General features: G+C 42.8%; 1 protein-coding gene across 1 annotated transcript in view; it reads left to right on the top strand.

Moving 5' to 3' along the window:
• Positions 1–1,035: 1,035 nt before the first annotated feature.
• Positions 1,036–16,435, top strand: part of LOC132709909 (cytochrome P450 2J2-like) — a 35,895-nt gene continuing 20,495 nt past the window's right edge. The window contains exons 1-5 of the mRNA XM_087872409.1: positions 1,036–1,217; positions 6,955–7,117; positions 10,916–11,065; positions 11,392–11,552; positions 15,994–16,170. Coding sequence (XP_087728535.1) covers positions 1,047–1,217; positions 6,955–7,117; positions 10,916–11,065; positions 11,392–11,552; positions 15,994–16,170 — 822 coding nt within the window. The 5' untranslated portion in view covers positions 1,036–1,046. The remainder of the gene's footprint in view (positions 1,218–6,954; positions 7,118–10,915; positions 11,066–11,391; positions 11,553–15,993; positions 16,171–16,435) is intronic.

The raw sequence follows: 16,435 nt of genomic DNA, 5'->3' as shown, positions 1-16,435 counted from the left end.
CCAGGTATAAAGGCGTCCCACCTGAAGAGCATGAATGGAGTAAAAGGGAGAAAAAAGCTCTAGAAACTGAATGTACTAGAAGTCACCAAGATTCAACATGAAAATCTATTTCATCAGTTACAAATCTTTTCATGTTGCCTTTCTGATGGGATATACTCTGGAGAATCAATTATTATTTCCTTTGTGATGTCCCTTTGCACGCGTGATTTTGGACGCTCTGCGCATGCGCAAAGCCTTCTGCACATGTGCAGAGCAGTGGTGGGTTGCCCCCAGTTTGCACCGGTTCTATAGAACTGGTAGTAAAACCGGAAGGAGGCTCCGCCCACTGACCCTGATGTCATCAAAACGCTTCTGCGCATGCGGCCCCATTGCGAACCAGTAGTAACAGTAAGTAGAACCCATCCCTGGCGCAGAGGGTCAAAAACAGGTTACTTCCTGGTTAAAACCAAGAAGTAACAATGTCCGAGCGGGTGGGCGGAGCCTCACACTCCCGCCACTACCAGTTCTCTGAACCACGTGCCACCGCCGCTACCAGTTTGCTCAAACCGGTGCAAACTGGTACCATTTCACCCCGATCCACACCCTTATAAACTGTGTGCTATTCCAACACAGGCTTAAACTTAAAACACCAAAGAAGCATACAACTAAATACAAAAGAGCTATTCAGTATGATAAAAGTTTTATATACTGTATATACCTATTCATTTAATATTGTGTTTTGCTTCTATTTACTCAATAGTGAAACTTCTTCAACCTATTGCTGGGTTCACACAACATATGGATATGTTTGTAAGGAGCATTTTCAGTTGTGTCCATGGATTATTAGGCAGTTTGTATGGTGAGATCATTTTTAGACCGGTATTTCAAAACACCTACTGTACAGCTCTCTACCTATAATTTGATCCTTGCTTGCCCTTCAAAAACTGTGCTACCATAGTTTTATTTGATAACATCTTGCTCACAAAGTGTCAATGCTTATTAGACAGGGCATTAAAAGACATCTTCCCAATCTCTTCCCATTAGTGAAATAAAGAGCCAGCAAGACAATGATGGTGATGGGAATATTTCTGTTTGTTTTGCTGCTTGCTCTGCTGATTCTCCTTTTCTTCAAACAACTCTGGTCCCGAAGACATTTGCCTCCCGGTCCTTTGGCTCTACCTCTCATGGGGACCTTGTGGACTTACGGGTTTTGGCTTCGCGAAGATTATTTCCGTAAGGTATTTCATTCTAAATAATCAACGTCATATACAAAATAATACTCAATTGTTTTCTTTGTACCGTAACTATAAACAAATCTATTAACCTAGCAAAATGATGAGGAATTTAATTAATCAAGTGCTGGTGATGATGTTTGATTAGTAATGTACCTCATCGAACCAGAATATTCGAGCTGAGACCTGCTCACCAACATTTTACAGAGCAGGGTATGAAAGAAACTTCACAGAGCAGGACTGATATTTTAGAAGGCAGATTCTAGTTCAACCTTACTAAGAAATGTTTGATAATGGAACGAATTCGCCAGAGAGAGGGGTGGTTTCCCCTCACTCTGCTCAAATGAGATTAGAGATTCCTCTGTTGAAGATGCTTTGTTTTGTGTTCCTACAGTGGATAATGGGTGGAACTTGATAGCTTGAACGACCCCTTCTAATTCTGCAGTTCTATAATGATTTCAAAAACTATTTCTGGATCTGAATTCTGAAGAGTAACTGCTGCCTTAAATAATGATTCATATGCAGCTATTTGGAGAAGGAAGCAATAGAACAGGTTTGTCTGTACAGCTATGACACGCTAGTGTGTGCTTGGTATCTGGTATAGCTATGACCTAGATATTGGTGGTGATACAATCTAATTGAACCACCTCTCTACTTTTGGCACATTTTCCTGCACCAAAGCTGTTAGCAGTGTAAGATACCTAACTTTTTAATACTTCAGAAGTAGTTTTCAGGAAACTTTGTGTAATGGGGAGAATCATTCAGTTGGGCAATACTGTTGGTGGAATTACCATACTCAAGTAATATTCCTCCAATAGTCACTAACAAAATTAGCCACTGTGTGCTAAATCCAGTTGAAACAACCCTTTTGTCTAGATCAGTGATGGCTAACCTTTTTGCCATCGCGTGCCAGGAGAGGGGGGGCGGGGGAGGGTCGCGGGCGCACATGCCCACTCGCATGCGTGCGCAACCCCCTCCCCCCCGCTCCTGGCACATGATGGCCTGGTAGGCCCGTTTTTCTTTCTTACCTGGTTCCAGATCCTCTCTGTGTATGTGGGAAGGGCGAAAACAGCCTTTCCCACTCCCTTGGAGGTCCTACAGAAGCTGAAAGGGCCCATTTCCCCACTCCCGGTGGGACAGGAAGTGACGTTTTTTCCTGTCCCCAGCCTCCAGAACCTCTCTAGGAGTCTGTAGGAGCCTCTCTAGGAGTCTGTAGGAGCCTCTCTAGGAGTCTCTGGAGGATGGGGACAGGAAAAAACGTCACTTCCTGTCCCACCGGGAGTGGGGAAATGGGCCCTTTCAGCCTCCGTAGGGCCTCCAAGGGAGTGGGAAAGGCTGTTTTCGCTGTTCCCAGATACACAGAGAGGATCTGGAGCCAGGTAAGAAAGAAAAACGGGCCTTCCCCACCCCACCCCCCAGGCCCTCCAGAGGCAGGAAACAGCCTGTTTCCCTACTTCTGGTGGGCCCAGAAGGCCCGAAAATCAACTGGCCGGTGCGGGCATGCACCTCAGAGCTGAGCTGGCGTGCCCACTAATATGGCTCCACGTGCCACCTGTGGCACGCGTGCCATAGGTTCACCATCACGGGTCTAGATAATGAAAGCTACATTCTTTTTTCAAGTTCCACTATTTCATCAAAAAGTCAGAAGGAAAAGAATCGTCCAATTCAAGATGTAGGTTACGAACAGGGGTGGGTTCTACTTATCTTTATTACCGGTTCGCAACGGGGTCACGCATGCTCTCTCTTCTGTGCATGCACAGAAGCATTTTGATGACGTCAGGGTCAGTGGGCGGAGCCTCCCGCTGGTTTTATTACCGGTTCTATAGAACCGGTGCGAACTGGGGGCAACCCACCACTGGTTACGAAACCAAAAAAATTCAGGAGCAGATTTTGAGGTTGCCGATCCTGTAGAATTATTTTGGAATGCTAGAATAATACCTAAACATCACAATTTTATCCTCAGTGAAGGACAAAAAGGCTTTTCTTTAAACAAATGTATCACCAAGAAAAAATTACACAGAGCAGAACAAAAGTGTGTGTGGGGGGGGGGGGGACAATTTATGAGCTGGAAATGTTGTTTATGACTGTCTTCTACCCAACACATGTGCATTCTTGGAGAAGAGAAAAAAGCTCATTCCCTTTCTCTTCTTGGTCTGAGAGAAGCCAGTTTACCAGATTAACGATCTGAAAAGTAGTTGCAGAACCATGCCGAAAACCTATCTGCTCACTATCTGCGTCTAGATTTGTGCTCCTTTCTCAGAGGCTAATTTAACCACGTATTTTTCTTTATGTCTAAGAGTGGGATCATCCAGAGGGAACTGAAGAAGCTTCTCAAATGAGAAGCAAAATGTCTTTAAGGAAAAAACAAAGTCCAGTTGCCATTTGAAAAAGCACCTCTAGGACAATCCATAACCTGGATGACTGAGAATCTCCATAAACATAGACAAGGGGAAAACCCTTCCTTTCCCCTGAATAGATGTTAAAATTTCACCTCAGGAATAGTTTCTGTTGCCATTTCAACAGAGGTACCCTGAGACGAGTATCTCTGAAAGAAACCACCGCAGCAGCAATAAACCAGCTCTATCAGTGATGGCTAACCTTTTTGCCGTTGTGTGCCAAAAGCAGAGGGAGTGTGGGGGGTGTTAGGATATGGTTTGAGCCTAACAAGGTGTCCAGGCAATATATGTGTTCTGTGACTTTAATATGAATATGTATTGTGTGACTTTAAAGTTTTACTGCTGATTCATTGTAATGCTGAGTCATGCTGTAATTAGATAATTACTGGTTGTGAACGTATTTAAGAAAGGTACTGTAACGTATTCAGTTGATGATAAGCTACCATTGTGTGAGGAGTGCTATCCATTGTGCTATTATCGTTGGATGGATCTGCTACCATTGTGGTTTGTGAACCAGAGTGAGTTTGTTATTCTAACCAACTACTGTTTGTGTGGTAAGAAGATTTTTGTATCACTGGACTGATTTAACTGGCAAAGACTTGGATTGATTTAAAGACTATGAGATTGCTTTTTCACTATAAAGTAAACTTTTGATAAACCAGTTTGTACATCTCTTATTCATTGCAACGTTTCTCTGTGCTCTACACTCTGCTGGTTGGTAACACAACAACAATATCTTTAACAGGGGGCTCACGCGCATGTGTGCCCACACCCATAATTCAATGTGCCCTGGACCATTTCTGGCCTCCGGGCGTGGTGGGGAAGGCCATTTTCTTTCACCCCAGGCTCCTAGAAAGTAGCTGGAGCCTGGGGAGAGCAAAAAATGGGCCTTCCTCACCCCCTGGAGGCCCTCTGGAGGCTGGAAACAGACTGTTTCCAGTGGGCCCAGAAGGCCTGAAAATCAGCTGGCCGGCATACAGATGTGTGCTGCAGCTGACCTACGGCAATGCTTGCATGCCCGCCAATATGGCTCCGCGTACCACCTGTGGCATACATGCCGTAGGTTTGCCATCACAGAGCTATATGGTATCATTTCTGTATACATAATATATTTTTATTTGATTTATTTAACAAGTTTATACATGGCCCAGTTCATCCTAAGGGAATCTGGGCAGTTTACATACAGCGTATGTAAAAGAGACAGAGATAGAACATGTTAAAAGCAAGAGTGAAATAAATTTAGAACTTGTTATACTTGCAGCCGATTGTCTCCAGCTTTTCTGTCTTTCTCTGGAGCCAGAGAAATGGATTCTTGACACAATCTCTGCTTCCTATTGAGCAAAGTGAAGCACTGAGAGCAATGCAGGTTCCAGCGAGTGCAATTGTCCTCTCTTGAAGATGACTTCTTTCTCCAACAGTGCAATAACTGTGCAATAAGGCTCCTTAAAGTGTGAATGGGTGTGACCAGACTCTTTTTGATTTGGGGTGACTATTGACTAACAAGGCTCTCCTCCGCACACTCTGCATGACATCAGTCGCAAGGAAGTTTATTTTAACACCTCACCCAATAGTTTGTATAGAGATTGTTTTGCCCTTGTGGCAAATCTTAATTCAGGTCACAACCCGTCTGATGAAGAACTCTAGATCATGGCACAACAAAGTCTCTAGACCAGTGATGGCTAGCCTTTTCCCAAAGCACACGCCCGAACCCCCAAAATGAAATGCGTGTCTGCCCCCCCCATGCGCCCCACACATGCACAGTTGGCTGAACTGGGGCAATGGCTTGTGTGCCCACAGAGAGGGTACTGCGTGCCACCTGTGGCACACCTGCCATAGGTTCGCCATCACAGCTCTAGACTGTCCTGTCAATATAACAATCAGTTGGACAGTTCAGGAGTTGATGGCTGAAAAAAGCAGAGGGCAAAGAGGTTGAGAAAGCCTCTGAAAAGCAAAATGGACTGCTTAAAAGATATAACAAACAAACTGTTTGTTGTGACGCAGGCCCAAATAAGTAGTAGGAAAATCAGTCAGTGAAAAAACAAACAAACTTTATTCGAACAGCTGAGAATTACTTCATTCCCAGCATCTTTCAACTAAATTAAAGCAAATTCCTCCCAACACCAATTCCTCAGTCCTATCGCAAACCTTGATCCAATTAGGCAAACTGCCAAAGGCCTTTCTTGGCAAACATTCAGAAGTCACAGATACAAAAATAAATGCAAGACGTAGACGAAGAAGAAGACAAAGCTACCAACGTTGCTTTCCGGCAAAGCCCAAATGCCGTTGGTGGTCTGTTCTAAGCCTTATGGAAGGGGCCAATCATCTCTTGGCCCTACTCCCGAGTTGTCCTCTTTGCTTGAGCTGCTCTTGCCTTCTGGCAGCTCTTCCCATGCGTGCATTAGGAACAGGCTCCTCCTGTTCCTCTGCCTCACTCCTATCAGTCTCTGGAGGCTCCGGAGTCCACACCTCACTCCCCGATGGCCCTGGCCCCATCTCTGCCTCTGACGCAGAGCCCTCATCCGGGCCTTCCCCAGCCGCCAGGACTGGTCCATGTTCTTCCTCAGCCTCATCCCTGTCTGACTCCGCTGCCAGCTCCGCAGGCTGCTGGCGGACCACAACATTGTTTGTCAGGCCTGGAAGTCATCTTGGGCATTGAATCAGCAGGCCTGCCACAATTAGTGCTGTGGGAAACTGGGAGGGGGGATTGTATGGAGCTGCGGAGATATATAGTCAAAATAACATTCCTTTCTCTGAGAGTCAAGGCCACTCTGCCTTGCACCTGGAGGGGTGTGGCTGGGTGCATTGATTGGACCATGTGATGGACATGTGGGTGTTGGGGCAGGGACTTGGACTTTTTTTGGGGTGGGGAAAACCTGGAAGCTTTCAGATCCAGGTTTTCCCAGATGTGCCAATATGACATCTCTAATAAAATGGAACTTTGAGGAATGCCTAGCCTTGGAGTCTTCTTTCAGTGGGGGGTGTTACTTGGAACCCTGACACTGCTTCAGACAATTATTGGCTCACCTATCTGTCATTCAGAGGAGGGGTGGACAGTAACAAGACCATCTCGCATTCGAGGCAAAGGAGAATGGAGCAAACAGATTGGAGATAGTAGATTTCAGGAAGAAACAAAGAGAAAGGAACATCCCAGGAAAATAAAGGAAATGCGTACCGAATTTTTTGGCAGGAATCTTAGAGAGAGAAAATAAGTTTCTAAAGAGCAGACAGTTCCATATGGTGAAAGGCCTTAGAATTGAGAATTTAGGGAAGGCGGTAGGTGGCATATTAGCTGTAAATGATCTATTTTATATGATCGTAACATTTTACAACTTTGATTGACTTGACAGCATGTGAAAGAATATGGAAAGATATACTCCATGTGGGTCGGACATTACCTTCTAGTAGTGCTATCTGGATTCAAAACTGTGAAAGAAGGAATGACCCGCTTCCCAGAAGAATTCTCATATCGACCAGAGGATGCTTTCATGACAGCTGTAGGGAATAGAAGGGGTAAGTAGAAATAATAAGGAATTATATCTAAATAACTATCACACTGCTACGATTTGTGGGGATAGTATGTATAGCATGGGGGTGGGGGGGGGAAAGTAAGGGATAATAAACAAAATGATTTACAGTTATGAGTTAAGCAAAAGAAATATTGCTATAATCCAGTTTTCACCACATTATTGTGCATCTCCATTGCATTCCATCTGTCACATTGACTCAGACATTGCATTTCCTTTTTGTAATTATTTGATGTTTCTTTAGGTAATACGTAAAACCACATATGATTGGGCTCTATTTTTTTTCTAAAGAATAAATGAATATGTAAATATTTTTTTCTGCATGGTGGCGCAGTGGTCAGAGGGCAGTACTGCAGGCTATTTCTGCTGGCTGCCGGCTGCCTGCCATTTGGCAGTTTGAATCCCACCAGGCTCAAGGTTGACTCAGCCTTCCATCCTTCCGAAGTCCGTAAAATGAAGACCCAGATTGTTGGGGGCAATAGGCTGACTCTGTAAACCGCTTAGAGAGGGCTGTAAAAGCACAGTGAAGCGGTATATAAGTCTAAGTGCTATTGCTATTGCTATTCTTTACATATATTTTTTTTAATTTGACTTATATGCTGCCCTTCTCCGGAGACTCAGGGTGGCTTACAATGTACTCAGCAATAGCCTTCATCCTTTTTGTATATTTATACAAAGTCAGCTTATTGCCCCCACAACTGGGTCCTCAATTTACCTACCTTAGAAAGGATGGAAGGCTGAGTCAACCTTGAGCCTTGGCGAGATTCGAACCTGTAGTAATTGCAGGCAGCTGGTCTTAATAACCAGCTTAATAACAGGGTGCCTTAGAGAACTGTACTACCAAGGCTCTTTTCATATTCTAGCACTGATGACGTTACCAAGGTAGGGTAATCTATCTTGGGTAATGAAACATCTGCAAGAAAAAAAACAAGCTCAGATAGCACCAAGGGCCCCTCACACAATTATATAGTTAATATTTCCCATATTATAATTATGTAAATTCACACTATTTTTTATTCCTATTCATGGTTGCTTGGTTGGCTTGTTCCTCTTGCCATCTTCTAGGAAGATTCATGTCTTCTTAAGTTCAGGGAGACAATTTCCATTTGTTGATGCATTGAAATTTCTTCCCCATTTTCTGACTGATATATGATTAAGAAGGAACCAATTTTTTTAGTGAATTCTACACTTAAGGAATTGCTTCCTTAGAAATTAGAGTCCTTTATAAAGAATATAACTTACTTATATCTTAATGAAAATGCACTTTTTATATTGTCCTGATTTATCTGTTCCAGTTCACGAACTTTTCTAAGAGTATTTCCCCTCAAATGAGCATCAACTAACTTAATATATTCTGGGGGGTTTTTTACCCTGTTGTCTGACTTCATAAACTATAGGGCTGATCTCCTTATGACATTAATGAAGTTCAGGAAAGAATGATTCTACCAGGTAAAGGTCTATGGAGATTCTCAGTCATCCAGGTCAAGGTTTATTTATTATGTATTTATTAGTTCAATTTATATGCCGCCCTTCTCCGAAGACTCAGGGCAGCTTACAATGCACTTATAGCAATAGCCTTCACTCTTTTGTATATACCTGCTTATTAGGGCTTTTGCCCCCCCCCCCATAAGTGGTGTTTCTACAAAGTCATCTTATTGCCCTCCCAATCCAGGTCCTCAATTTACCTACCTCGGAAGGATAGAAGGCTGAGTCAACCTTGAGCCTGGTGAGATTTGAACTCGCACTAATTGCAGGCAGCTGGCAGCTAAGTGCTACATAACAGCACTTAGTCCGCTGCACCACCAAGGCTCTTATAAGGTTTCCCCAAAGGTGCCTTTTTAAGAGACAACTGGACTTTCTTGTTTTTCAAAAGGACCTCTTGAAAAAAGCACCTTCGGGATTCTACCATGTAGCAATGAAACTAAGAATCTCAACATTTGCGATGTTTTCTCTGTCCCCCGGAATTCAAATATTTCATCCCGAAGATCAACCATACATGGCCTAATGTCCAGAAGATTGTTTTGAAGCTTTTTTTAAAAAAAACATAAGGATTCTGGACATTTATCAGTTTCAGGATAGCTGTCAATAATAGCTGTCAATAAAACACTTATTTAAACATTTCCTTAATTTAAGCAGGTTGGACTAGAAGACCTCCAAGATCCCTTCCAATTCTCCTATTCTATTCTATTCTATTCTATTCTATTCTATTCTATTCTATTCTATTCTATTCTATTCTATTCCATTCCATTCCATTCCATTCCTTGTCCTATTCTATTCCATTCCATTCCATCCTTGTCCTATTCTATTCTATTCTATTCTATTCTATTCTATTCTATTCTATTCTATTCCATTCCATTCCATTCCATTCCATTCCTTGTCCTATTCTATTCTATTCTATTCTATTCTATTCTATTCTATTCTATTCCATTCCATTCCATTCCATTCCATTCCATTCCATTCCATTCCATTCCATTCCTTGTCCTATTCTATTCTATTCTATTCCATTCCATTCCATTCCATTCCATTCCTTGTCCTATTCTATTCTATTCTATTCCATTCCATTCCATTCCATTCCATTCCTTGTCCTATTCTATTCTATTCTATTCTATTCTATTCTATTCTATTCTATTCTATTCTATTCTATTCTATTCCATTCCATTCCATTCCACTTCATTTCTTCAATTGTTTTGTACCCCTCTAACTTGCACTTTTCTTTCAAATATATTATTTTCCAGCTCCTTAATTTAAAGTCATTGTTTTTAATAAACTATTGGTCATTTTTCCCTACTACATGCTTGAATAGGTCAGATAAAGACTACCACATTCTGACTCAGAAGATAATAAGCTTTGTTATTTTTAACGAAGCTTTTCTTATAACTGTTTGTTCATTTATAGACAGCTTTCATAAAAGCAGTTTAAAATATCGTACTTAATTATTGGCAGGAAAACACAACAGAAATTTTATTAAGGGATCCTTGGTGCTCTATGAGGTTAGTTGTTTTCGTGCATTTCATGACCCAAACTAAATAATATCGACACTGGTCCCTTGATTAAACTTGGTGAATAAAAAAGCCATTTGCTTATTTTGCTGGTCAATTTCAATCTTGTAGGAGGAAGTTGCAGATGGGTTCTGAGATCCCTGAGAAGATCCTGTCTCTTGTGCCTATAACAAATATTCTTGTACATTAATGCTTACATCATCTTAGAAGGTCTTGATGTCCATTGTATAAGACAGAGATTGGCAAGCACTGCATCTGTGGTCACCATACCACATGGGGGTGTCCATGTGACTCCCGAAAAGAATAAATATTTTTGTAAAAAAATAATAATAATAACATAGCCAGAATCTTATAAAATGGCAACATGTCATAAAGTTTTGGTATTCCCATCTGAAATCCAAAGAGATATTTGGATCGAACTGTATAATGAGCCTGTAGTACAGTGGACTGTACAGTGCAAGCACTGTTATTAACAGATTAACATCTGCTGCTTGCAATTACTGCAAGTTCAAATCTCACCAGGCTCAAGGTTGACTCAGCCTTCCATCCTTTCAAAGGTAAGTGAAATGAGGACCCAGATTGTGGGGGCAATAAACTGACTTTGTATAAATATACAAAAGTATGAAGGCTATTGCTTAATGCATTGTAAGCCGCCCTGAGTCTCCGGAGAAGGGCGGCATATAAATTAAAGCGAAAAAAGGAAAAAAAGAACTGGACCTAACTGGGTTTTTAAAAAATATGAATGTAGTCAGGAATCATTTATCATTGTCTGCTGATGCCTTTAGGAATTATTTTCTCGAATGGCCACATCTGGAAACAGCAGCGACACATTGGCGTCACTTCTTTGCGGAAGCTGGGCCTGGGGAAGAAAAGCATTGAGCATCAGATAGAAGACGTGGCTCAGACGTTGGTGGAGATGTTTAGACAAACAGAAGGTCTGTAATTTTGGGTAACAGCTCAAGTCTGCATCTGCCAAAATCTTTTCTATTCTGAGTATTTTAAAGAAAAAGAGATTATTCGATTTTATTTTTTTTTTAGTTTTGAAAGTTCCCAATTTCCATAGAGTTCCCAATTTCCTTCCTTCCTTCCTTCCTTCCTTCCTTCCCTCCTTCCTTCCCTCCTTCCTTCCTTCCTTCCTTCCTTCCTTCCTTCCTTCCTTCCTTCCTTCCTTCCTTCCTTCCTTCTTTCCCTCCCTCCCTTCTCCTGTTCTTTAATAATTCATTATGGAATCTTATCTTTGTTTAAATATCTTTGTTTGCAGGACAGCCTTTTGATCCTTCATGTGCAGTAGTAAATGCAGTTTCCAATGTCATATGTGCTTTGAGTTTTGGACATCAGTTTGCTCCTGAAGATGAGAACTTCCAGAAGTTAATTAAAGCCCTTGAAATTATTGTGAAATTCTCTGGTTGCTTTTTTCATGTGGTGAGTCATGTTTTCTATTAAAGCTCCCCCCCAAAAATATGTTTCCAATAGTTTTTGTTGTTGTTAGCTGCAAAGTCGTGTCCAACTCATTGCGACCCCGTGGACAATGTTCCTCCAGGCCTTCCTGTCCTCTACCATCCTCTGGAGTCCATTTAAAATCATGCCTACTGCTTCAGTGACTCCATCCAGCCACCCCATTCTCTGTCGTCCCTTTCTTCTTTTGCCCTCCATCTTTCCCAGCATTAGTTTACAATAGTATTTTCATGTAATTATGAATGTAAGGCATGGAGGAAGCCTTGGAAATAACCAGTTGTACTTCTAACACAGTAAGTGTGTGCACCCTTGAGTCAGATTCGACTCTTGCCTGATAAGAGCCTCAACAAGCCTTTACAGTTTTCTTGTCAAAATTTCGGAAATGGATTCCCATTGCCTACTTCGTAGAGCTGAGAGACAGGGACTGGTTCAAGGTCATCCAGTTGATTTAGTGCTTGAGTGGTGACTAGAACTTAGGGCCGTGATGGCGAACCTATGGCACGCGTGCCACAGGTGGCACGCGGAGCCATATTAGTGGGCATGCCAGCTCAGCTCTGGGGTGCATGCGCGTGCCGGCCAGCTGATTTTTGGGCCTTCTGGGCCCACCAGAAGTAGGGAAACAGGCTGTTTCCTGCCTCTGGAGGGCCTGGGGGGTGGGGTGGGGAAGGCCCGTTTTTCTTTCTTACCTGGCTCCAGATCCTCTCTGTGTATCTGGGAACGGCGAAAACAGCCTTTCCCACTCCCTTGGAGGCCCTACGGAGGCTGAAAGGGCCCATTTCCCCACTCCCGGTGGGACAGGAAGTGATGTTTTTTCCTGTCCCCAGCCTCCAGAGACTCCTAGAGAGGCTCCTAGAGACTCCCAGAGAGGCTCCTAGAGACTCCTAGAGAGGTTCTGGAGGCTGGGGACAGCAAAAAATGTCACTTCCTGTCCCACCGGGAGTTGGGAAATGGGCCTTTTCAGCCTCCGTAGGGCCTCCAAGGGAGTGGGAAAGGCTCCCACTCCGTAGGGCCTCCAAGGGAGTGGGAAAGGCTCCCTCCAAGGGAGTGGGAAAGGCTCCCACTCCCTTTCGCCATTCCCAGATACACAGAGAGGATTTGGAACCAGGTAAGAAAGAAAAACAGGCCTACCAGGCCATCATGTGCCAGGAGCGGGGGAGGAGGGGGTTGCACACACATGCGCGTGGGCATGTGCGCGTGTGACCCTCCCCCACCCCCCCTCTCCTGGCACGCGATGGCAAAAAGGTTAGCCATCACTGACTTAGGGTATCTAGTTTCTAGGCTGGTGCATTAACCACTACACCAAAATGGTTCTCCCCATGAAAGAATCCATTATTTCAGTATCACCAGCAGATGGCCCTCCATCCATCCATCCATCCATCCATCCGTCCATCCATCCCATGTTTAAGCCATTCAAACAAAAGGTGATTCACCACCTTTTTTTTTCATGTGGTGAGTCTGTTTTATATTAAAGCTCTCCAAAAACCTATGTTTCCATCAGTAGTTTCATGGAATCATGAATGTAATCCAGGGGGGAAGCCTTAGAAATCATCTATTGCACTGTTATCCCTAATAGGTGTGTCTGTCCTTGAGACACACCTATTGGGGATAGTACAGTACAGAGAGCCTTGGTAGTACAGTGGTTTAATGCACCCTGTTATTAACACAGCTGCCTGCAATTTCTGCAGGTTCGAATCTTACCAGGCTCAAGGTTGACTCAGCCTTCCATCCTTTCTAAGGTAGGTTAAATGAGGACCCAGTTTGTGGGGGCAATAAGCTGACTTTGTATAAATATACAAAAGTATGAAGGCTATTGCTTAACGCATTGTAAGCCACCCTGAGTCTCCGGAGAAGGGCGGCATATAAATCAAATTTAAAAAAAAATCAGTCTTGACTCAAGGTGAAAAGCCTGGACAAGTCTTTGTAGTTTTCTTGTCAAGATTTTGGAAGTGGTTTGCCATTGCTCACTTCCTGGGGCTGAGACAAAAAAACTCTTCCAGTGTCATATAGTTGAGTTAGTGCTTGAGTTGGGACTAGAACTGAGAGTATCTAGTTTTTAGGCTGGGGCATTAACAACTACACCAAAATGGTTCTGCCCATGAATGAATCCCTCATTTCAGTATGACCAGCAGATGGCCATCCATGATCCTCTGTTTACATTGACATTTATTTCTATTTTATTTATTAGTTTGTCAAACATGTGCAAGATAGCAGGTATAAATATGAACATGGACATGAATGAAGGTAATGAATACAGATAAATAGGGACAGTAGGACAGGGATGGTAGGCATGCTGGTGCATTTATGCGCGCCCCCTTTACGGACCTCTTAGGAATGGGGAGAGGTCCACGGTAGACAGTTTAAGGTTGAAGCTGTGAGAGTTTGAGGATGTAACAATGGAGTCGGAGATGTAACAATAGAGCATTCCAGGCATCGACCACTCTGTTGTTGAAGTCGTATTTTTTGCAATTGAGTTTGGAGCGGTTTACCTCGAGTTTGTATCAATTGTTTGCCCATGTATTATTACAGTTGAAGCTGAAGAAGTCGTCGACAGATAAGATGTTGTAGCAGACAATTTTGTGCACTATTTTTAAATCAGACCGCAGGTGGTGCAGTTCCAGATTGTCTAAGGCCAAAATTTCAAGCCTTGATGGCAAAGGGAATTCTCTACCACTCTTTGAGTCTGTCCATGATTGAACAGTTCTCACCAATTTTTCCTAATACTGAACCAACATTTGCTTCCTTACAATTTAAACGCTAAGCAGTGTGCAGCAGCCACCGAAAAAGCCAACGCAGTCCCAGGCTGCATTAACTGAGGAATAGAATCAAGATCACATGAAGTGTTAGTAACACTTTATAATGCCTTGGTAAGACCACACTTGGAATATTGCATCCAGTTTATTCACCATGGTGTAAAACAGATGTTGAGACTCTAGAACAGGAGTGTCAAACTCACGTCATCATGTTGTCGTCATGTGATGTATCATGACTTTCCCCTCCCCCTTCGCTAAACTGGGGGTTAGCACGTGACGCATCCGGCCCGTTGGCCACGAGTTCGACATCCCTGCTATAGAAAAAGTACAGAGTGCAGAGAAGAGCAACAAAGATGATTAGGGGACTGGAGGCTAAAACATATAAAGAAAGGTTGCAGAAACAGAGAAGAGGTGGTTAAGAGCCTTGATAGTACAGTGGTCTAAGCACCCTGTTATTAACACAGCTGCCTGCAATTTCTGCTGGTTCGAATCTCTCCAAGGCTCAAGGTTGATTCAGCCTTCCATCCTTTCTAAGGTAGGTGAAATGAGGACCCAGTTTGTGGGGGCAATAAGCTGACTTTGTATAAAATATACAAAAGTATGAAGGCTATTGCTTAACGCATTGTAAGCTGCCCTTAGTCTCCGGAGAAGGGCGGCATATAAATCAAATTTAAAAAAAAATCTATTTCTCAAAATACCTGAAGAGATTGCAAGATGCAAGGGGTGGAAACTAATCAGACAGAGACCTAGAACTAAGAAGAAATTTCCTGACAGTGAGAACAATTAGGGAATTAAAGGCCCTGGAAATGGACACTAACAACTGGGAAACCTTGACCTCCGATTGTTCAGCTTGGAGGCTAAAGACGCAGCATGGCCTTCTCCAATTCGAAGAGACCCTTGTTCGGCAGGCTGAGGCAAAGGGACAGTCCCGGAACCAGTTAAATCTGGGGGCTGGGCAGGGGACAGAATGTATCTGCCCTCCATGTGGAAGGGATTGTCACTCTCAAATTGGCCTTTTTAGTCACACCAGATGCTGTTTTAGGACCTCTTTCCAGAGCACGATACCATAATCGCTTGAGACAGAAAGATGCCAATGAATGAGAACAATTAGCCAGTGAAAAGACTTGCTCCAGAAGTTGTGGGGGCTCCATCACTGAGGTTTTTAAGAAAAGATTGGACAGCCATTTGTCTGAAATGTCAGAGGGTCTCTGGCTTGAGCAGGGAAGGGGTTGGACTAGAAGACCTCCAGGGTGCCTTTCAACTCGGTTATTCTGTTATTAAAATTAGCACACTGAAAATCTGATCTATGTAGTTAATTCATTGTTTAGCTTGGCATTTGAATCCAGTTGGTTTAATTTATTAAATCATGGCTCAGTTAGCCATAGGTGTTTAGGATGGCTCCTGGAGAGAATGAGACAATTTTATAATAGCTTTATAATAATCTATTTGCCTCTAACCTTGTTTTCTACAAGAATTTGGAAATAGCTTTTCTGGAGAGCTTTTGAGGCCTGACACCATGTATGGTTTGCCATGTTTTAATGTGCTTGCAATGTTTTTCTTTGGTTATTAAGTGCTGTCAGTTACTGTGAACTGCTGAGAGTCTTTTCTAATTGTGATGGGAAATAAATAATTTTTTTTCCAATCTCCATTTCTATTAGATGCTTTTTGTGTTCCCACGATTAATGAGCTACCTCCCAGGCCCTCACAAGGAGGCCTCGGCTTCTGTAGAGGTGATCACTTCCTTTGCAAAGCAGGAAATAGAGAAACATAAGGAATCCAGATCTCTCCATGAACCACAAGATTTCATTGATTACTATCTTCTACAGATGGAGAAGGTATGGGTTTACTGTGGTTCAATACATCGGCAAGGAATTATTACTTTACTCACTATAAGGAAACAGGAGGAGCTACTGAAATTGTCTTTATTGGATTATTTTTCTTTTTCGTCTAGCTTCTATTCTGAATTTAGTCCATGTTAATTCAGATTGCTTCTAAATAAGAGCTATATTGTACCTTTGCAATCTTGAACCCTCCTTAGACAAGGGAGTGTAGGAAGTTAGCACCCACCCCTCTCCTAGGAAAATGGGATATTTCAGGAAA

Source organism: Pantherophis guttatus, chromosome 6, assembly GCF_059756535.1.
Source record: "Pantherophis guttatus breed Tessera chromosome 6, ASM5975653v1, whole genome shotgun sequence".
Classification (NCBI taxonomy): domain Eukaryota; kingdom Metazoa; phylum Chordata; class Lepidosauria; order Squamata; family Colubridae; genus Pantherophis; species Pantherophis guttatus.
The sequence above is the reverse complement of the archived record's forward strand: the minus strand, read 5'-3'. Positions and strand labels throughout refer to the sequence as shown.